This window comes from Cetorhinus maximus, chromosome 5, assembly GCF_964194155.1.
Source record: "Cetorhinus maximus chromosome 5, sCetMax3.hap1.1, whole genome shotgun sequence".
Taxonomy (NCBI): Eukaryota; Metazoa; Chordata; class Chondrichthyes; order Lamniformes; family Cetorhinidae; genus Cetorhinus; species Cetorhinus maximus.
The window spans coordinates 120,887,534-120,910,920 of record NC_135883.1 but is presented as its reverse complement, the minus strand read 5'-3'; the positions used below and the strand labels follow the sequence as shown (position 1 = coordinate 120,910,920).

The window sequence follows — 23,387 nt, the reverse complement described above, 5'->3', positions numbered from 1 at the left end:
TGTGAGACAGGTTGTCAAGTTTTTAAAATTTATTCATGGGAAGGGGGCTTCGCTGGCTGGGCCAGCATTTATTGCCCATCCCCAATTGCCCTTGAGAAGGTAGTGGTGAGCTGCCTTGAACCGCTGCAGTCCATGTGGTGTAGGTACAGTTATTAAGTGCTATTAAGAAGGGAGTTCCAGGATTTTGAATAAGTGATGGTAAAGGAACAGCGATATATTTCCAAGTCAGGATGGTGAGTGACTGGGAGGGGAACTTTCAGGTGGTGGTGTTCCCATCTATCTGCTGCCCTTGTTCTTCTAGATGGCAGTGGTTGTGGGTTTGGAAGGTGCTGTCTAAGGAGTCTTGGTGAATTCCTGCAGTGCATCTTGTAGATGGTACACACTGCTGCTACTGTGTGACGGTGGTGAAGGGAGTGAATGTTTGTGGATGTGGTGCCAATCAAGCGGGCTGCTTTGTCCTAGATGGTGTCAAGCTTCTGTTGTTGGAGCTGCACTCATCCAGATAAGTGAAGAGTATTCCACAACACTCCTGACATGTGCCTTGTAGATGGTGGACAGGCTTTGGGGAGTCAGGGGGTGAGTTACCTGCCGCAGGATTCCTAGCCTCTGACCTGTTTTCATAGCCACAGTATTTATATGGCTAGTCCAGTTCAGTTTCTGGTCAATGGCAACCCCCAGGATGTTGATAATGGGGATTCAGTGATAGTAATGCCATTGAACGTTAAGGGATGATGGTTAGGTAGTGACTCTCACCTCACCTCAGGGAGTTCAACTCTTTTGTCCATGTTTGAACCAAGGCTGTCATGAGGTCAGGAGTGAGTGGCCCTGGCGGAACCCAAACTGGGCCTCAAATTGGGCCTCAGTGAGCAGATTATTGCTAAGCAAGTGCCGCTTGATAGCATTATTGATGACCCCTTTCATTACTTTACTGATGATTGAGAGTAGACTGATGGGGTGTTAATTGGCCGATTTGGATTGGTCCTGCTTTTTGCGAACAGGACATACCTGGGCAATTTTTCACATTGTCGGGTAGATGCCAGTGTTGTAGCTGTAATGGAACAGCTTGGCTAGGGGTGCTGCAAATTATGGAACACAAGTCTTCAGTACTATTGCTGGAATATTGTCAGGACCCATAGCCTTTGCAGTATCCAGTGCCTTCAGTTGTTTCTTGATATCACGTGGAGTGAATCGAATTGGCTGAAGACTGGCATCTGTGATGCTGGGGGCCTCTGGAGGAGGCTGAGATGGATTATCCACTCGGCGCTTCTGGCTGAAGATTGTAGCAAATGCTTCAGCCTTGTCTTTTGCACTGATGTGCTGGGCTCCCCCATCATTGAGGATGGGGAAATTTGTGGAGCCTCCTCCTCCAGTGAGTTGTTTAATTGTCCACCACCATCCACCACGGGATGTGGCAGGACTGCAGAGCTTAGGTCTGATCTGTTGGTTATGGGATCACTTAGCTCTGTCTATCACTTGCTGTTTATGTTGTTTGGCATGCACGTAGTCCTGTGTTATAGCTTCACCAGGTTGACACCTCATTTTTAGGTATGCCTGGTGCTGCTCCCGGCATGCCCTCCTGCACTCTTCATTGAACCAGGGTTGATCCCCTGGCTTGATGGTAATGGTAGAGTGGGGGATATGCTGGGCCATGAGTTTACAGATTGTGTTCGAGTATAATTCTGCTGCTGCTGATGGCCCACAGCGCCTCATGGATGCCCAGTCTTGAGTTGCTAGATTTGTTTGAAATCTATCCCATTTAGCACGGTGGTCATGCTGCACAACACAATGGAGGGTATCGTCACTGTGAAGATGGGACTTTGTCTCCACAAGGACTGTGCGGTGGTCACTCCTACCGATACTGTCATGGACAAATGCATATGCAGCAGGCAGGTTGGTGTGGGTGAGGTCCAGTATGTTTTTCCCTCTTGTTGGTTCTGTCACCACCTGCCGCAGACCCAGTCCAGCAGCTATGTCCTTTAGGACTTGACCAGCTCGGCCAGTAGTGGTGCTACTGAGCCACTCTTTGTGATGGACATTGAAGTCCCCCACCCAGAGTACATTGTGCACCCTTGCCACCCTCAGTGCTTCCTCCAAGTGGTGTTCAACATGGAATAGCACTGATTTATCAGCTGAGGTAGGGCAATATGTGGTAAATCAGCAGGAGGTTTCCTTGCCCATGTTTGACCTGATGCCATGAGACTTCATGGGGTTCGGAGTCAATGTTGGAGATTCCCAGGGCAGCTCCCTCCTGACTATACACCACTGTGCTGCCCGCCGCCCGCCACCTCTGGTGGGTCTGTCCTGCTGGTGGGAAGGACATACCCGGGGATGGTGATGGCGGTGTCTGGGACATGATTTACAAGACATGATTCAATGAGGATGACTATGTCAGGCTGTTGCTTGACTAGTCTGTGAGACAACCTTCCCAATTTTGGCACTAGCCCCCAAATGTTAGTAAGGAGGGCTTTGCATGGTCGACAGGGCTGAGTTTGCTGTTGTCCTTTTCAGTGCCTAGGTCAATGCCGGGTGGTCCATCTGGTCTTGTTCCTTTTTTGAGAATTTGTAGTGGTTTGTTAGAACTGAGTGGCCATTTCAGAGGGCATTTAAGAGTCAACCACATTGCTGTGGGACTGGAGTTACAAGTAGGCCAGACCAGGTAAGGACGGCAGGTTTCCTTCATTCTGAAAGCAGCACATTATTAAATTGGCCCGTGAGTTCCCACCTCCGGATGGTCATATCTGGGAGGTACCCCAGAAGCTGCACTGGGGGTCCCCTGGAGGCCCCCTCAGAAGAACTGCACAGGAATTGCCCGGAAAGTTCAAACTTCTGATGCGCACAGGGAACCATCCAATACTCCGATTTAAATTGGAGACTTTGGATGGTTCTGACTGTACCATCAGAATAGTTACCCAGGAAAAGTTAGAAGATTTAAAACTATTTTGACTCCTGGGTAACTACAGTACTAAAAACCCCTGAAAGCCCATGAGAACCCCCAACTACCCCACCCGCTACACCTCCACAGACCACCCGAGCCATCCTACCCCACCCCCATGACCATCCCACCTGCCACCTCCCTCTTCACCACTGACCATTCGATCCCCACCCCGTGCCCCCAATACCCCCACCAATCCTACCAATTTACCTTACACACTCACCCTCTCTTGGCTTCTCAAAGTGGCTGGACTATTCATTAAACTTACCTGCTTTATGGCAGCTAATGCTGTAAAAATCAGGGCATGGCTTCCTTTTGTCTGACTCTGCTGCACTCGTCTGCAGGCCTTGGGAGCCAGTTGCACTGCACATTTCTCACCTGGCCCGAGTCAGGAGGCCAGGAGAGAAATGTGCAGCTCCATTCCATTTTAAGTATGAAGGAATGGAGTGGCAATACGAATGTGTTGGCAACCCTTGGAAGTTCTGGCACATTGTTTGAAGAAGCAATGAGCAACCAAATTAATCAGAGTAAACAAAAGCCAGACTCACCTCCTATATTGTTTTTGTAAGTGTTATATAGTTCTTTTACACGCCTATAGCGGAAGGCTAATTTTCTCATCCAATCAACACCTCCTCGCACACCAGTTGCTAAGCAGAGGTTTGCACTGGTGGCAGCTGCATGAAAACCGTCAGTTGCAAAACTGTAGGTACTGCAAATAGAGAAAAACAACATGCATTTGTCATTTTAAAATCCTATTTCTTGTCATATTAATTTGCTGTAGGATACAATGATTACCTTAAATCCTGTCCATTGTCATCAGAGGAGACGTCATCTATATGAACTTGATCACATTCCTGTTAATAAATGATCAATTTAATAAAATACAAAAATACCACTGTGCTAACAGAAAATTATATTGCAATTTTAACTGCAGTTACTGTTTTAAATTGAGTAAACTGCAACCCCTTTGTTTTCCAGGTTACAATTTATGGAACATTCATGTATAGCATATTACAAAATGCAGAATGCTTGCTCAAGAACCATAATAATAATGAACTTTTGTAACAAGATCTATTTAATTAATTCATGACTGTTGTTTGCAATACAGGCAGCATACAAATTTTGTGTTACTTGCTAGTTTAAATGATTGTAGCATGCAGCCAATGCTAAACATGCTATTGAATGGTTGACTGCCAGAGTAGGAAGTGCATCACTGAAAGCCAGTCTGCACGTCTTAAAGGAGAGGTACATTCTGTCTGGGCAGGTGCTATAAGCCATTCAAAAATGATTTTGACATGGGAACATTCAATAATAGCAAAACACGACAGAGAGCAGCCTCCAAAATTTTCTGATGTAGCACCGAAGGCTTTGGTGCAGGAGCTGGAGAGAAGAGATGTTGTCAATCCATGGGGGTGGGGGTCACAAGGCTCTCCACATAAACTTTCCAAAGGCAGCGGGACTAAATAGCTGTGACAGTCAATGCCGGAAGTGTAGCCCCGAGCACCTGAATGCAATGCCGGAAAAAGATTAACAACCTCATACGAATGGTCAAGGCCAGTGAATGTATCCACAAATGTCATATTCCACTAACTGCACCACGATCCTCTCATGTGCTCAATGCACCATATCCCCATCACACACCTACCAACAATCTCTATCAATCACACTGATAGCCAACATTCATAGCTTCACCTCACCCTCATACACTCAGCACTGCTGCAAGTCTCTTTTCCACATCCCACAGCTTGTACAAACTGCCAGCTATTCAACCATGACAGTCACATCACTTGAATACATTGCATACTTCCCTATCTCTTGCAGAACATGGGGGCACATATCTGGGGGCAGCAACATTTAACTCAGACGGTGCTGCTGTCATTAGAGTGGCTATGACTAAGATCATTGTAGATGATGGTACCCTGGTATCTAATTGTCCTTCTCACATCCCACTCCACGCACCCCCCTATCCCAGACTCGCTTCTGATTTACAAGCTGCGGATGGTGTCGGCACACACCTCTTGCTTTGCTCCCATGCCTCATCACAACCCTACCTTGTGACTTTCTCCTTTCAAATACCCAAGAATGGCAACCTGGACAGGCAGTGGTGGAAATCGAGAGGGGGAAGACAATAATGAAGAAACATGGTCATTCACTCTCACAGCCACCAGCTCAGACACTGACAGTGTATGTACTTTGGATGGTAACTTAGAGGAGGAATTGGCATATGGTGAGGCACTGGGTTTGAGTGGCCTATAGCCATGGAAGGGGTCAGGGGTAGCAAAGGTGCTAATTCGCCCGAGGACAAGGTCGTATACAAGTTGTTGGTTCCAAAGTCCATCCCCTTGTCCTTGTTGTGAAACATGGGCATTCAGTAAGAAAGGGTCGATCAAATCAAGGTGAAATATGGTGGGATTCCTTATGTCCTGGGCTGCTTCAGTTACCATGAAGGCCTGTTAGGAATCCTGGGTGAGTGGCAGCGGCTCCTCGGAGCACAAACATCCAGTCCTCTCTTTCTGAATGGCAGCATTCGTCCTCCCACCACTGTGTGTCAGCTGGCCTAGACTGTTGCTGCCCATGTTGAGGTGGTGCAGTCTGAAGCTGGGCCTTCTAGGCCCAGAGGTGCTCAAGATGATCCTCCAAGGACACCTGCAGACTCCCCCACTGAAAGTTAGCAGCCTTTCACCAGCTGTGCTGCAGCCATTGGAGTAGCACTGTGTAGAAGCACAGCCAAGCAAAGGCACATGGAAGACATGCACTAAGGAAAGATACAAGGATGATTAGTTGACTTTTGGATTTATAAATTTGGTTTGGAATGTTTGGTTTGTGGTGTGTCTTAATTTTGCAATGCGGCCAAGTGGACACTGTGATGGTCAGTAACAGAAGGAAAGTAAGGTATGGACTGTGGAATTGGGATTTTGTTTACTTGCATTGCACTCAGATGAGTTCTTCATGGACAACCCAATTAGAAAGGAACTTTGTTGATGCCTCCTCCCTTCTCTTCCTCTTATTTCTCAAATGGTCACTATGTAGCAAGTGGCAAGCTTTAGGTCCACAAGAAAGCGTACAAAATGCAGCAGACTACCAGGATCCTCGAGATATGTTGTGCCAAGTACAGCAGTGCCACTCCCCAGAATGATCTAGGCATTAGAAGTGTGGCTTAAGCACCCCAATGGCCTGGTTTATTACATTTCATGTGGCAACATAGCTTTTGTTGTACATATCCTGCACTTGAGCTGTACTCCTGAATCATGAGTCAGGTGGTCAGCGGATAGCCCTTGTCACCCAGTAGCCACCCTTTGGCTTGTCGTGGTGGGTCAAATGCAATGGCTCAGTGCACACCATACCATAGCACATGGACTGCAATGGTTCAAGAAATGGCTCACCCCACCTTCTCAAGGACAATTAGAGATGGGCAACAAATGCTGGCCTTAACGCTCAAACAAATAAAGAAAAAAAGGGCTGCTGCAGAATGAAAGCTTCAGGCCTTTTGCCAAGATAGCTGGCATTGACTTGCATGATGTGCTGCCTATGATTACATATCAGATGGATGTCAAGGAGTGGAATCTATACCAGTTGTCCACCTCAGAGTTGACATGCGGTGCCTGTAAAGCAATGTGTGTGCAGACAATGACACCCTGTGCTGTGGGTCAGCCTTTAAAACCTTGCAAAGCCAAATGCTTGCCCTACCTGCTTCTCTCTGATAAGAAAGAATGAAATGCATTAATTACTTTTGGAATACAGAGCTTCACTGCCTTCTGTTGCGCAACAATGAACAGTGTAGTACGAAAGAACAGTAAAAAACTGGAAAATAAGAATACTGGTCCGAACTGGTCTTGTACACCTTAAAATGGAACACCAGTAAAAACTGGGAAATAAGAGTACTGGTCCAAACTGTTTTTTCCCATTGGGAGATGTTGCAGATATCACCTGCACCACCCTGGAGGGAGCCAGGTACATAAAAGTTCTTGGCCACAGCCATGTTCCCAGCTGCTGGCAATGCTGTCCTCACCTTATTTTGAGGTTGCATTTGTGGCTGCAGCAAGTGGCAGATTTCAGTGAAGATGTGCTCAGAGGGACAGAGGTGTCTAAAGGCTTGGTCTTTAACCCGGAGAAGAGTTCTGTGCAGTTGTGCGGGAGGACAAGGTTGGGGGTGGGGGAGGGATGGTGGTGCTGGTAGCAGGGAAGAGGTGTTGTGAGGTTGGGAAATCCAGAAGAACAGGTTTCTCGAATCTTCTGCACAATTTTACTATAGTCCGCCTTTAAGTAGGTTCCTGCTCACAGGCAGCCCACGGACAGGTTGGAGGCCTTTTGGGCAGGAAGCTTGCATCACAAGAGAGAGGTAGGTGAATTGGTGAGATCACTGGGCACATGGGGAACCAATTACAGTGGGGTTCTAGATCACAGGGAGAGGGCCAGGTGGTGCCCTGGGAGTCCCAATTGTGATGTGTAGCGGAGAGATCAAATCAGTTGATGGTCCAAGGGGGTTCCGAATGCGGGAAGGAGGGTCTAACGGCAGTCCAGGGGGTCTGGATCACGATGCGGGTTGGGTTAGAGTGGGAAGCAGTTGATGGTTGGGTCTAATTGTGTTCAAGGGGAAAGCAGACTGATGATGGCGATGGTTGGTAATTCTGAGTGTTTTTTGAGTAGTTTGTTGGGCCTGGAGGAAGCCCTTACCTCATGGTTTCACCCCTTCTTTCCTCCTTTAAGCTGCTGGGTTTCCCGAGGCCTGGGAAACCCAGCCGCCTGTGATTTAAAGTAGAATGAGTGTTAAGATGAAGGCATGCAGCCTCATTATAATATTCAAATGACCAACCCACTTCCCAAATGTGGATTGGTCATCTGCCCCTTGGCAAGTTTGAAACTGATTGGGTTACAGTTTCAGATTTCTTGCATTATAACCTTTTACATGAGTCCAACCCACCCATTTTGCAAGGTACAGTTCAGCCTCTGCTCGCCTCACTGAGGTTCAGGTAGGAATTAGTCCCTGAAGATCCTGGCCAGTAAGGCCATCTGCTGACAGCCCTTCTCCCTCTCCTCTCTCTTCCAGAAGTTTGTCCTACTCTGTATTACCTCTGCTCATTCTCCCTGTTGTGGATAACTACTGCACCAATGTCTGGAAGCAAGTGGTTTGTGCAGAATCCTTGAAGTCAGGATCCTTGAATTCCCTCAGGATGCGCCACACTACTCTATGTAGACTTGAGCAACTTTACAAAACTCAGATACCATGAAATACCTCTGCAATTGCAGTAAGAGCCAAGAGAAATCAATCAGCAACTGAATTTAAAGTTGTTGATGATGCTTTTAAATAGGGCTGGTGGTGGGTCCTTCCTGCTGCTGAACGCATGTTTAGCCATGCGAGGTTAAAAGATGCCATGAGATGGAGCATTGAGTTTCAAAATGGCAGTGTTGGCATCAAATCAGCATTACACACTGGCTGATGTCACAATACATCTAATATGCATACTTCCAGTGAGTGCTCCTTGCATGCATGCTCTGACCCCGTCACCAAAATGGTATCCAACACAGCTAGCACTAGAAGTCTGCACTATGCTCCGGATATCATTTTGGAGGCAAAATGGCACATGTAGCACCCAAAGGCAGAGTTGCCATAAAGAGGAATTTTGCAGCCACAAGTTTCTAATGCTAGAGTTTTAAAGAAGGGCTAGAGAAAAACACAGAAATATAAAAATGCTAAATCCATAATTGCACTATGGTGGTCACTGACTAATAAAACTAGTTTTTCTTTTATTTTTGACTTTGGTGCTAAAATGCCTCAAAGTTTATTTCCATAACAATAATTTTCTTTTAATGATCTCTGTTGATTGACATTTTACTTAAGGCAGATACGAAAAAATGACATACACTGGTTCATTAAATTGATTCATTTATCAATGAATGTTTATCTATCCCAAATTAGTTTTTAAGTGAAGTGATATTTATTATGGCATTTAGGTTTGTACTATATGGATCATAAAGCAACATTCAACCAGTAGGTGGCAGGATTGACACATCTAGCACAACCATGGACTGCTGCACATTCCTTTTTAAGTATGTGGTGAAAATGATAATATAATTGTTTAATTCATAACTTCACTATGAAAATATAGTATAGCACATTTCATATGTGCTTGACTTATGTGGGATGACGCTTGTTATAACATTTTCATTCAAGGAGTTGAAAATATAGTTAATTGCACTAACATGCAGTCATCCGAAACATAATTACTAAGAACCATATTGCACTGCCAAATACTGTGTTGGGAGGGACTCTAGCTAGTAGTTTGAATTTAATGGAAGCAACATCCACCCTCTGTGATCAGCCTGCATTCCCACAACCTTCCACAGTACGGTGAAGTGTCATAAAATATCTAGCTTTTTTTTGTACAGGTTATAATGGATTTGTATGCAATTAGCATCCACCATGTTAAAGTAAATAAAGAAAAATGAAACTACCTGCACGGTTATGTACAATGTGAAATGGTTTAAATGCATGTGAAAGTTATCTTGCCAGGCCAAGATGAATATTCTTTGTCCTTTTGTATTGCTGTTGTTTTTTTTCAATGGGAGCTGATGTATTTGATTGCCATGAATAACCCCATGAGAAACTGAACATAGAAACTGAAGTTTAGAGTTTTATATTAATGATGGTGGACAGTTACAAGAAACTTGCAAAAGTTGAGTGCTAACATTCACTACCATGACTAATAAAACATCGGTGGTGTGGAACAGTGTACCGCTGTTCTCCAAAAAAAAAGTCCATCAACAAATCATTTTAATTTCTCAATCAAACTAAATGCCTGCTGCTGCCTGACCTCAAACCTTAAGAGCTATATATCTTTCATATGGACCTAATAATTTACTGCATATGAAACTGACCTCAGCACAGCTGAATCAATGAATGTTCTCGACATATAAGTGAGTAGAGATTAGAGTAACATTCCTGTACCGAGTAGCCAAATATGATGAGGTTAAGCAAATATAGTCCTCAGTGTCAAATAACTGAATACATAATATATAAGAATAATGTCTTATTTAATTTTTCTGTTCAAAATTATACTCAATGAAGAAATCATTAAAAACACGTGAAGGAGAAAGTTTAAACTGTTCCAAATGCTGAACCCTAAAAGCAAAATTATTGTAAATCATACGATCAAATGTCACTAATGTGACACAACAAATAGTAGCCCCTCACTGTAACACTCACCAATACTGCGTTACATTATTTCCAGCTCCCTCATTAATACAGGAACCATATAAAACTCCACTATTGTATGCTTTTTGTATCCTTCCCAATTGACAGCCTTAGAGAGCAGGGATCTACTGTATTAAGTTGAAACACCATGTAGCACATGTGTAAGAGTTGACAGGGGGAAGAGATTGATGAAGAGAGTTGGATTTCAGGTCAGGGTGGGTACATGGAGACCCTGCTAATCCTGAGCAGAGGGAGCTCTGTAAGAGCACTCTGGTAGCTCTTAGAAACAACCAATAAGTCATATTGTTTTTGCAAGAGGCTGTTTTAATAAATGTGGGTTCTTTGCTATACTACAGCTTGGTTTGGCAATTTGTAATAATAATGGCTGCTTGGCAATATCATAATTTGTTGCACTGTCTGGACTGTGGGAGTATACACTATTGCACCACAGGAGATTTTTTTTTAAACACAGTCAAGAGCTGTGAGGAAGCCAAAAACCTGTGTTTAAAGCAGCCTGGGCAGTACTCCCGATTGAAGCAGTCTTCAGTTAAGAGACCAACAGTGTAGGTCAACACAGGTTAGCTGTACAGGAACCTAAAACGACCAAAGGTAATTTTACAGCCGATTCCTCAAGAGCAGAGAAAGACAGATGGCTACGTAAATCTGACATGTTAAAAAAACCCAAAAGAAATGATACATTGTTATGGATTACACCTACCAAATTTAAAAAAAATATTTTCCAAAATGTCACACCTTTATAAAATCCTTTCCTGCTAAAATACATATGACACTGATGTGAAAATATTTAGAGGCAAACACAGTTCCCACGCTCCCAATGCTTGAAGAGGGCACATATTGGAGAACCAGTGATACAATGTTCCTGGCCTATCTCTGACCTGCAGTTTAAAAAACTTTGAAGAGGACATGTACAGGTTAGTGGGATGGGCAGAGAGGTGGCAGATATAATTTAATGCATTTAGAGAAAAGGAAACGAGCAATGGGAATAGAAACTTATGGGAAAGATAGAATAGAATGCGGAAGAACAAAGAGAACAAGGGCGTTAATTTCTGTGGGATTCTCTGGTTTGGCTGCTGCAGCTTCAATGGAAGAGCCACAAAACCCCCAGAAAAAAACAGCGTAAATTACCTGGGGTTTCCGTGGCTCTTCCAATGAAATTAGAGCAGATGAGTGGGAGAATCCCATGGAAATTCAACCGCCAAGGGCATAAATATATAATTCCTTAAAAGTGTGAGTGTAGTTGATAGTGTCATGAAAATGCCTCTTTATTTTGAAATATGATTTTTAAAAAACCTTCAACTAGCTGGAAATTCGGTACTTTAAAAAATGAGACCGCTAACTGCTTTAAAATGCGATGCCACCTTCCAAGGTGAAGGTGAGAAAGGCAGACAAGAACCTCCTCTGAAAGGAAGTGTGAAGAGAGAGACATTTCAAAGGAAACCAACGGACATCAAAACCCAACCCTCTAAGTAAGGATGAGATTAAAAATGCAAAATGCTGAATTTTACAAGGAGTAGCAAAGCATCTAGAGGTGGAAACTTAGGACACTGAAGCAGATAAATTAGCAGCAGAGAAATTAAGATTGGAGCAGCGGAAATTGGATCTGGAATTTCAGGAAAGGGAATAAGAGAGGGAGAGAGAGGCAGGAACGGGGAGAGGAAAGGGAAAAAGAGAGAGAATTCCAGCAAAAGGAAAGAGAAAAGGAAAGGGACTTTACATTAAAACATGAGAAGGGGGGATTCCACTGTGTCCCTTGAAGGCACCCCTAGCTCAGGCTTAAGGGGTGAGGCATTTGAGTTTGCCCATTTAATCCCTAAATTTGATGAAGCAGAGGTGGACGCCTTCTTTATCATTTTCAAATGGGTAGCACAGCAATTAAAGTGGCCAGTCCAACACTATGCAAATTAAGCTTTTAGGAAAAGCTCACAAGGTTTACTCCCTCATGCAAGGCGAGCGTCACAAGCGATGAGGTAGCAAAAAGGGCTATCTTAAGTGCGTACCAGTGTCAGAGCTGTCAGAAATTCTGTACCCTTAGGGAAACAGACATACCTGGAATTTGAAAGGCTTAAGCAGCTTGCTTTCGACCAGTGGGCATGGTACCTTAAACTGAGGAGAACTACAGAAACCTTTGTGAAATAATTTTCATCGAGGAGTTTAAAAGCTCCATGCTTTCCCCAATTAGAGTGACTATAAAGGAACAGAGAGTAACAGGGAACAGGCAGGCAGCAACAATGGATGATGATTATGAACTGATCCACAAACCTTGCTCCCAAAGGAAACCCTTCCCTAATCACCCCCAACCAACTGAAAAGGATAGAAGGTGGGAGAGTGATAGGAAATTGAGCACTCATGAGGGAGAAGGGACAGCTGGAAACACAGGGGATCCTCCCCAGGAAAGAAAGGGCGGTGCTGAGAAGAAAAGCGAGGCCAAGAAGCTTGTGTGTTTTAACTGCTGAAAGGTAGGACACCTCAGTGCTGACTGCTGGAGGTTATGGGGAAAACCTGTGCGATTTATTGGGGCACATAAGCTCCATGCAGAAAATGGGAGCCAGACAGAGAGCAGAGCAGACCAGGCTATAGCTCTGACTGCAGCAAGAAATCCCTGTAGACACATTACTGAGAGTGTGGTTAGTTTAAAAAACTCCCTAAGAGTTACAAGGATTTAGTATCAAAAGGAAGAGTGGCCACATTCTCTAGGGTCAGGTGAGTAAGCCTATTGTGATACTGAGGATACAGGGGCCAGCCAAACTCTACTGCTCGAAAAAGGCATGATCTTTTAACTAGCGTGTGCAGTAAGTGCCAAAGTGTTGGTAAAGGGTATTGAAGGAGGGTACATGCCGATCCCCTTATACTGTGTGCACCTGGAGTGCAACCTTGTGTCAGGACCGGTGACCATGAGTGTCGTCCCAAGTTTGCCTGTGGATGGGGTAAACCTGCTCCTTGGCAATGACCTGTTTGAACCAAAAGTGATTTCATTTCCAGTAGTCTCAGAGAAGCTGCAGGAATAGCTGCACGAGAAAATGTGTGGTATCTTCCCTGACTGTGTGGTACCCTGGTCAATAGCCAGGCAAGCTCCTTCAGACGAGACTGAAGTAGCACTACAGACAGATGATCCTACTGTCTGGTTAGCCAGAACCATTTTTGGGAACTGAGTGGCAGTTGTTGCAGGCTGGAGAAAGCCAGCAGGAATCTGTAGGAGTACAGGGAACTGAGCACGGTCCAGGCGCCCTGAAGGGGGCAATAGAAACTGTGAGGGTTGGAGTAGCTAAGAAAAAGCTGCTTAAACCTAAAAAGGTTAGGTCAGTAGAGTTAAAGGGGATCAAGGAAGGACCAGTGGAATTTAAAACAGACAAAGAGAGTGGCCTGGAAATTGGGTTGGCAGATACATTTTTCTTAGAATTAAACAGGGACCAGGGAAGTCCCAAAGCAAATAAAGAGACAGTGAGTCTTACCCAGCTGAAGAGCCACAAGAGTGTATGGCAGGAGCTAAACATCCACTTGAGGGCAGCGTTCCAGAGGACATGGGACAGTTTAGGGGAAAACCCATTCCCAAAACAAAAGAGGGTAGGAGGAACACTGAGGATGAATTGGAGGGAGATGTGGGTGAGGCCCACATTGAACCTCCTACTATCTGGCTAACAAACACAGAAATTCTAGTGAAATTGGACACCATATTTACCCACCTAAGTGCAGAACAGCGAGGAGACCTGACAAGGCTGCTCACTGCACTTAAAAGTCTCTGTAGGGGCTAGTAAGGCTGCACCACTGTAGCTCTGCATGATGTGGATGTGCGAGAGGCCCCTCCCATAAGGCAATATCCCATTGTCTAGGTGCAGAAAAGCTAGCCCAGGTTCGGGAGGAGATTAACTACATGCTGGAACTCCCCAGTTGTGCTCATGCCCAAATGAGGGTGAATCCCATTTCATTCCCCATAAGAGGGAGTTGTCACACAAATGCCTCTTTATTTTTGAAGAATGATTTTTTAAAAAAACTTTCAACTGACTAGAAACTGGGTATTTTAAAAAATTCAACCACAAATTGCTTTAAAATGCGCGGCCACCTTCCAAGGTGAAGGTGAGAAAAGCAAACAAGAACCCCCTCCAAAAGGAACTGTGAAGAGAGAGACATTTCAAAGGTAACCTACAGACATCAAAACCCAACCCTCTAACTAAGGAAGTAAAAATGCAAAGTGCTGAATTTTAATCAAAAGTAAAGACAATTGGAACTGGTAAGCAGCCAGATGCACCCAACAGACACTCAAAGGGAGGATGAAATAACCCCATCTCCTGCCATCTTGAAATGTGCCAAAAGTTTCCAAGATGAAATATCAAATTGTGATTACTTGTTCTACAACAATGACTGCAAGACATGGTCATCGAATTCCTTTTTGGGCATATACAGACAGGGGTTTTTTAAGATTGGTTTTTGGCAAGCCAGTCACAGAGAGAAGTCATCAAAGTCATCTGGAAAAAACTGCATTAGGGAGCGGTAAGGAATCTCTCTCTCTTGAGTTAAGAAAAGCTCTATATCTACAGTTTAAAAATTCAGCCCAAGAAATAGTGACTGCCTATCAGAAAGAACCTCAGAAGAAATCCTTCGATTTCTGGGAGATGGATCACGGAATTGAAAAGGAAGGAAACTGTCTCCAGTAAAATGCAGTTACCTGGATTTCAATTTAACTCCAGGATTTTCAAAAGAACCAGCTTACTTCAAACTACTGCAACATTCAACAATCTACACGTCAAGGACAAGCAAAGGACTTAATCATATATTTTTCAACTTTTATTTGGACTCTAACTTTTCTTACTTCTGGTGTGTGTGTGTGTGGTGTGTGTGTGTGTCTGTGTGCTGTGTGTGTGTGTGCATCTGTGTAAAAGTAATCTACGGGGAAAAGAAATTTAAAAACCTTTGTTGCAACCAACCGAGGAGGTTAAATATAGGGAAGCCAGTTCGTCCCTCTTCACCTGGTAATAATAGTTAATTTCATTAATCCCACCCACCGCTCACTACTACATAGTGAATCAGTTTCTAATAAAACTATATGTGAGTTAGCATGAACACAAAGGAGAGCAGGTAACTACTGAGGACTATTCACTTACACACTAATGGGGAGACTACAACTAGGGGGCACAATTTAAAAATAAGAGATTGTCCTATTAAGGCAAAGATTAGGAGAATATTTTCCTCTCAGAGGGTCATTTATCTGTGGAATTCTCTTCCCCAGAAAGCAATGGAGGCTGAGACATTGAATTTATTCAAGGCTGAGTTGGATTTTTGATAGACAAGGAGTCAAGGGGTATAGGGGGCAGATAAGTGGAGTTGAGATCACAATCAGATCAGCTATGATCTTATCAAATTGCGAAGCAGCTCAAAGGGCAGAATGGCCTACTCCTGCACCTAACTCCTATATTCCTACGAAGCCATGAAAAAGGCTAAAAGCATTTTGGGTTTTATAAATCGGGACATGAAGTACCAGATCACAGAGATGATGATAAATTTGCACAAAGTAATTGTAAGGTCACAGTTAGATTACACTGAGCAAGTCTGGTGTCCTAATGCATTGAAGACAGAGAAAGAGAGAGCCTACAGCATATAGCCACCAAGTTGTCAGAAGAGGCTTGATATATTAGGGTGATTTCAACTGGAGCAGAGCATGTTAATAGGAGACTGAATAGAAGTTTTTGAGATGATAAAAAGTGTTGAAAGATTATTTCCTCTGGTTGGGGAATCAGTGAAGATGTAACCATCAATTAAAAATTGCCACTATGGGACTGAGGAGGGGAGGTTAGAAGATATTTTTTTCAAGAGACTATAGTCAAGCATGACATGGTTTTCCACAGGGAGGTATTTGGCATAGCCACCATTACATCTTTTAAGGAAAAGATAGTTAAACATTTTAAACAGAGGACATTATAGTAGTATGGGGAGTTAGTAGAACAGTGGGATTAGTTTTGGAATAGTCTAGCTAAGAGCTGGCATAGGCACGAGGTCCTGTACAGTATAGTTCTGTGTTTCAGATTACAACTAAATTATTTTTTTCTCTTTTATTGTGGCAATGAACATAACGAGAAATTCAAAAGTAAATAACCTCGAGTAATTAACTGGACTAGTAATCCAGAGGTCCAGGCCAATGGTCTGGTGACACATGTTCAAATCCCACCACGACAGTTGGTCGAATTTAAATTCAATTAATAAAATCTAGAATTGAAATCTAGTCTCGGTAATGGTAACCATGAAACTACCACCAATTGTCTTAAAAACCCATCTGGTTTACTAAGTCCTTTAGGGAAGGAAATCTTCCCTCCTTACCTGGTCTGGTCTACATGTAACTCCAGACCCAAGACTCTTAACTGCCCTCTGAGATGGCCTAGCAGGCCATTCAGTTCAAGGGCAATTAGCGATGGGCAACAAATGCTGGCCTTGCCAGTGACACCCACATCCATGCAGGTATAAATAAAAAAACCTAACCACAATATGATATTAATCATTAAATACACATTTAAATCTGTAACTATTATGGTTATGAACAAACTTTTGTCTCAGTGTTGTACTTGCTCCTAACAAACCTCACGCGCACATACAAAGATGTTTGGTATAATACATTACTTATAGCTCCCAAATTATTTGAGAAGCTATATAAATTAGTTGCTCTATAACCTTGTTTTTCAATATGGTTTCTGTATGGACCTCAAAAACGCTACTACAGGGAAAATCTACTGCACTGATTATTTGTAATTTAATTAACATCAACAACAATTCATATTTATATCGTGCATTTAACGTAGTAAAGTGTCCTAAGGTGCTTCATGGGAGCATTATCAAACAAAATCTAACATTGAGCCACAATAGGAGTTATTAGGGCAGGTGACGGAAAAACCTCCTCTTTGACCAAAGTTAAGGAACATCTCAAAGGAGGAAAAAGTGGTTGAAAAGTTCAGAGAAGAAATTCCAGAGCTTAGGGCCTTGGCAGCTCAAGGCATAGCTGCCAATGGTGGAGCAATTAGGAGTTCATGAGGCCAGAATTGGAGGAGCATAGATATCTTAGAAGGTTGCAAGTCAGAACGGGATTACAAAGATAGGGAGGGGTAAAACCAAGGATGTGAATTTTAAAATTGAGGCATTGCTTAACTGGGAATTAATGAAGGTCAAAGAGCACAGGGGTGATGGGTGAATGGGACATAGTACAAATTAGGGCACAGGCAGCAGAGAGTGGATGATCTCAATAATATAGAGGGTAGAAAAGAGCTCATTGGAATAGTCAAGTCTAGAGGTAACAAAGGTATGGATGAGGGTCTCAGCAATTGATCATCTGAGGCAGCAGTGCAATCAGGGAATGTTACAGAGGTGGAAATAGGCAGTCTTAGTGATGGCGCATATATGTGATCAAAAGATCCTTTGGGGTTCAGATGTGGCACCAAGGTTGTGAACAACCTGGTTGATAGGGAGAGAGATGGAGTTGATGACTAGTGAATGAAGTTTCTGGTGGGGACCAAAGAAAATGGCTTGTCTTCACAAAACTCAGTTGGAGGAACTTTCTGCTTATTTAGTACTTAATGTTGGATAAGCAGTCTGAAAATTTAGAGACAGTGGGTGGTTCAAGAGAGGTGGGTGGTGATGATGGTGGTGGTGGTGAGGTAGAGCTAGGTGTTTTCCACAGGCATGTGGAAACTGATGGTACGTTTTCAGATAATGTTGCTGAGGGGCAGGCTGTAGATGAGAAATAGGAGTGGGAAAAAGATAGATCCTTGGGGGATACCAGAGAAAATGGTGTGGAAGTGGGAAGAGAAATAACTGCAGGTGATGCTCTGGCTATTATTGGATAGATAAGAATGGGACCAGGTGAATGTAGTCTCACCCAATGTGGAGGGGCATTGGAGGAGCATGATTACTGTGTCAAAGGTTAGGAAAGATAGGAAGGGATCATTTACCTATGCCACAGTTACATAGGATGCCATTTGTAACTTTGTTAAGAGCCTTTTCAGTACTGTGGTAGGGTAAAAAGCTAATTAAAAGGATTCAAACCTGGAAATCCAGGAAGGACGGGCACAATTTTGGGAGATGACAGCATGTTCAAGGACTTAAGGGAGGTTAGGGATGAGGCAATGGATTATAAGGACAAAGAAGGCTAGAATTGCTTTTTTTAAGAGGAGGGGGTGATTATGGCAGATTTGAAGAGGAGGGCTATACTACCTGGAAAGAGAACCATTAACCATATCAACTGTCATTGCCTCTCCATGGGGTATGAGCCCAAGACCCTTACTTAGCTGAAGATTAAAGTGTTAACAAATTTAAGTCTCCACAGGGAAATGAGGAGATGCATTCTAAAAGGTACTCAGTTTCTTCTGAAATTCATTACCCTTGGTCTTTCAGGCCTTTGGCACCTTTCATCAGTCTGGAACACAAAGCCACGCTTGCTCTCAGCAGATGCAGTATGTGGTGAACTTAACTGGGGTGAGTTGAATGGAATGATGATGGAATTCCCAAGGGTAGATTGGGAAGGTCCCAGAGAGACTGGCTCCCCTGTTCTGTACAGGCTTAAGAGGCACCGGCTCGCCTCACTCCCTGGGGTGGAATTTGGAGTCAGCCTTGCAAACCTACAGAGTTGGAAATCTGATGGATGCAGTTTCTAAACAAATCTGCAGCTACCCTTGTGACCCTGCCACTGGAATTGCATCAAATTTCCAGAACACATCTGTAGTTGAAATCTCATTGTTGGGAACTAGATAAAACCTTCTTCCACCCAAAATTTTCAACTGGACTTTTCTATGTTCACACACTCAAACTTAATACTACTACATGCAATAAAGAATGCAGAAGGGCTGCATTAAAATTAGACCTGACAGAAATTGATTATAAATAATTCCACTTGTCTCCATATTTAAGGTGGATTTAAAAAATGCTGGCATGGGTTGTTGCTAAGGATAAACTTTGTCTGTTATTGTAAGTGAGGAGGAGGAGGAGGAGGAGACAAACTTCTATTCAGCAGAAAATTCTTTGCAGCTTTCTAGGATTAGAAGGAGATTTGAAAATTTAGGGCTTTCTTCGCTAGAGCTGAGAATGTTAAAAGTTGACCTAATAAAGGTCTTTATGGTTATTGAAGAGTTATGATATGAAAAATAGTAATAGACTGCATCCACAGGTTGGTGAGATGATAAGAAGTGGATGATAAATTTAAGAGATCAAGAAAGAATTAAAAGAGAGTTAAAACAATTCTTTAAACAGAGTGGCTAGGAACATAGAATTTTTTGCCACAAACTATTACTGAAGCAAGCCCATAAATGGGAGTTAGATAGTTGCTTGAGAAAGAAAGATTCAAGGCAAATGGCAAGCAAAGAGAGTGTGACTAGACCATTCATGCAGAGAAAAGAAGTGGCACAAACTTGTTACTTTGTCTTTCTGTTACACCCTTTGATATATATTAATGTGAACATTGAAGCTTCTGAGGCTCAATTCGATAGTCATTTTAAATACTGCTGAAAGCTACTAGGTAAAACTAAGTAGTCATGGATAAATCATGAAAAAAAAAATCATACTTAGATTGCAAACAAAACTGATTAGTAAATAATTTGTATAGCATCAAATGGTTCACAACTAATGGTTAGTTACATTAAAAGTCATAATCTTTCACTGTGCCCAAATGTGGCTTAATACAGGATATTTGGCTTTATGAGCAAATCACTTTGTTCCTGCATTGAATGGGCAGATTTTTAACCTGTTGTCTGGTCTAAAACTGGTATTGTGTATCAGTCACTCATGCTAGAAACCACCTGACCTTCATTCCACTGAAGACATTCCACTTGCACTTAAAGAGTCTTCCCTTCACAAATCAATTCCCCAGCAGAAATGCAAGGCTAACTGGGTAGATTTCCCTTAACGATAAACGGTTCAAAAGATTTCACAGATTGACAGAACCATAAAGGGCTCGACACATTCAAGCCTCTATTTAAGTCACTACCCTGTAAGCTATTAATTGATTGTTCCCAGAAAGAATTTCCACATTGGATACATAATTGATTCCTGCATCACAAGAATTCTGCTAATAATTTAACAGAATGCAATGTTAATTTTATTGGTGTTTAAGAATATTCAATTTATGAGGTACATTGAATAACTCACAAGTGCCAAAGGTTCTCATTAAGAAGGTAATCAAACTCACACCTCCAATGGGAAAAGGTTCATTCTTTAAGTAGGTTTTACTGTTTAATTTCATTATAGTGTCAATAACTTTGTGAAATATTAAACTGGGCATCTTAAAATATCCCTCTGCAGATAAAAGGGGCAAATTTTCAAAAAGCACCTCATTAAGTGTCAGAAGCAAAATACTGCGGATTCTGGAAATCTGAAAGTAAAGGTTACGACCTAAAACTTTAATTCTGTTTCTCTCCCCATAGATGCTCCCAGACCTGCTGAGTAATTCCAACATTTTCTGTTTTTATTTCATTAAGTGTCAGATTGGCTCAAGTAGCTGCACTTTCTCCTCTTAGTCAGAAGGTTGTGGGTCCAGTCCCACTCCTGGGGCTCGAGCACAAAAATCAGGCAGGTACTTTAGTCCAGCATTCAGCAGTACTGCAGAGGTCAGAGATGCTACCTTTCAGATATTAAACCAAGTCTATTTGACTAGGTGGATGAGATGTAGATGTAGACAATCTCATGGAACTTTTTGAAAAAGAGTAGTATTGTTGCCTCCCAAATCCGTTCCCATTGTTCCGGAACTCCATATTTGAATCCCTCCAATCAGATTTCTGCCCCTGCCACAGTACTGAAAAATCTCTTAAAGTCACAAATGATATCCTATGTGACTTTAACAAAGGTAAGCTTTCCCTCCTCATCCTTTGCAACCTGTCTTATGCCTTTAACATGGTTAATCACACCACCCTCCTCCAATTGAGTGGGGAGGTGGTGGTGTAGTGGTAACGTCACCGGACTAGTAATTCAGAGACTCAGGCTATTGCTCTGGTTACACAGGTTTGAATCCTACCACGGCATTCAGCTAATAAATCTGGAATTAAAAACTAGTCTCGGTAATAGTGACCATGAAATCATTGTCTATTGTCATGAAAACCCATCTGATTCACTCATGTCCTTTAGGGAAGGAAATCTGCCATCCTTACCTGGTTTGGTCTACATGTGATTCTGGACCCACAGTAGTGTGGTTGACTCTTAAATGCTCTCTGAAATGGCCTAGAAAACTATTGAGTTACATCGAACTGCTATAAAGTCTACAAAAACAAACAAAACCAGACAGATCACCTGACATTGACCTAGGCACTGGTGATGACAATGGCAAATTCAGCCCTGTTGACCCTGAAAAGTCCTTTTTACTAACATATGGGGGCTTGTGCCAAAATTGAGAGGGCTGTATCACAGACTGGTCAAGCAACAACTTGATATAGTCGTACTCACAGTATCATGCCTTACAGACATTGCCCCAGACACCACCATCCCCATCCCTGGGTATGTGCTGTCCCACCGGCAGGACAAACCCACTAGAGGTGGCAGCACAGTGATACGCAGTTGGAAGGGAATTGCCTTGGAAGTCCTCAACATCGACTCTGGACCCCATGAAGTCTCATGGCATCTGGGCAAATTTGATCAAGGGAGCCTCCTGCTGGTTACCACCTGTTGCCACCTCTCAGCTGATGAATCAGTACTTTTCCATGTTGAACACCACTTGGATAAAGCATGTACTCTGGATGGGAGACTTCAATGTCCATCACCAACAATGGCTCAGTAGCACCACTACTGACTGGGCTGGCCGAGTCCTAAAGGGCAGCTGTGCTAGACTGAGTTTGAGGCAGGTGGTGAGGGGACCAACAAGAGGGAAAAACATACTTGACCTTGCCCTCACCAATCTACATGTTGCAGATGCATCTGTCCAAGACAGTTTTGGTAGGAGTGAACACCACACAGTCCTTGTGGAGAAGAAGTCCCGTGTTCACATTGAGGATACCCTCCAACATGTTGTGTGGCACTACCACCGTGATAAATGGGATAGATATTGAACAGATCTAGCAACTCAGAACTGGGCATGCATGAGACGCTGTGGGCCATCAGCAGCAGCAGAATTGTATTCGGACACAATCTGTGACTTCATGGCTCAGCATATACCCCACTCTACCATTACCGTCAAACTGGGGGATCAACCCTGGTTCAATGAAGAGTGCAGGAAGGCATGCCAGGAGCAGCACCAGGCATACCTAAGAATGAGGTGGCAACCTGGTGAAGCTACAACACAGGGAATACGTGCATGCCAAGCAGCGAAAGCAGCATGCGAAAGACAGAGCTAAACGATCCCACAACCAATGGATCAGATCTAAGCTCTGCAGTCCTGCCACATCCAGTTGTGAATGATGGTGGTCAATTAAACAACTCACAGGAGGAGGCGGCTCCACAAATATCCCCATCCTCAATGATGGAGGAGCCCAGCCTGTTAGTACAAAAGATAAGGCTGAAACATTCGCAACAATCTTCAGCCAGAAGTGCTGAGTGGATGATCCATCTCAGCCTCCTCCGGAGGTCCTCAGCATCACAGATGCCTGTCTTCAGCCAATTTGATTCACTTCACGTGATATCAAGGAGCGGCTGAAGGCATTGGATACTGTAAAGTCAATGGGCCCTGATTATCCATTCACAGGATGTGAATGAGAAGGTGATTTCAGAGGCAACCACATTGCTGTGGGTCTGGAGTCACATGTAGGCCAGACTAGGTAATGACAGCAGATTTCCTTCCCTAAAGGACACTGAGTTTTAATAACAATCAACATCATTATCATTAGACTTCTAATTCCAGATTTTTACAGTATTCAAATTCCAGCATTTGCTGTGGTGGGATTCAAACCCAGGTCCCCAGGTTACTAACCCAGTGACAATACCACTACGCGACCACCTCCTCTGCCAATAGTATTGAAGACTAGTGCTCCAGAACTAGCTATGCCTTTAGCCAAGCTGTTCCAGTACAGCTACAACGCTGGCATCTACCTGGCAATGTGAAAAACTGCCCAGGTATGTCCTGGCCACGAAAAGCAGATCAAATGCAACCCAGCCAATTACCGCCCCGTCACTCTACTCTTGATCATCAGCAAAGTGATGGAAAGGGTCATCGACAGTGCTATCAAGTGGCACTTACTCAGCAATAACCGTCTCACTGATACTCAGTTTGGTTCCCCCAGGGCCACTCAGATCCTGGCCCCATAACAACCTTAGTTCAAACATGGAAAAAAGAGCTGAACTCAAGAGGTGGTGAGA

The 23,387-nt window shown here is 43.4% G+C and overlaps 1 protein-coding gene across 7 annotated transcripts in view; it reads right to left on the bottom strand.

Moving 5' to 3' along the window:
* The window catches only part of eya4 (EYA transcriptional coactivator and phosphatase 4), a 460,934-nt gene that overhangs the window by 33,024 nt on the left and 404,523 nt on the right, over positions 1-23,387 (bottom strand). For all 7 annotated transcript variants that reach the window (XM_078542404.1, XM_078542397.1, XM_078542398.1 and 4 more), the window contains 2 exons: positions 3,728-3,786; positions 3,481-3,641 (listed from right to left, as the gene is read on the bottom strand). In XM_078542404.1, the coding sequence (XP_078398530.1) occupies positions 3,481-3,641; positions 3,728-3,786 (220 nt within the window). The remainder of the gene's footprint in view (positions 1-3,480; positions 3,642-3,727; positions 3,787-23,387) is intronic.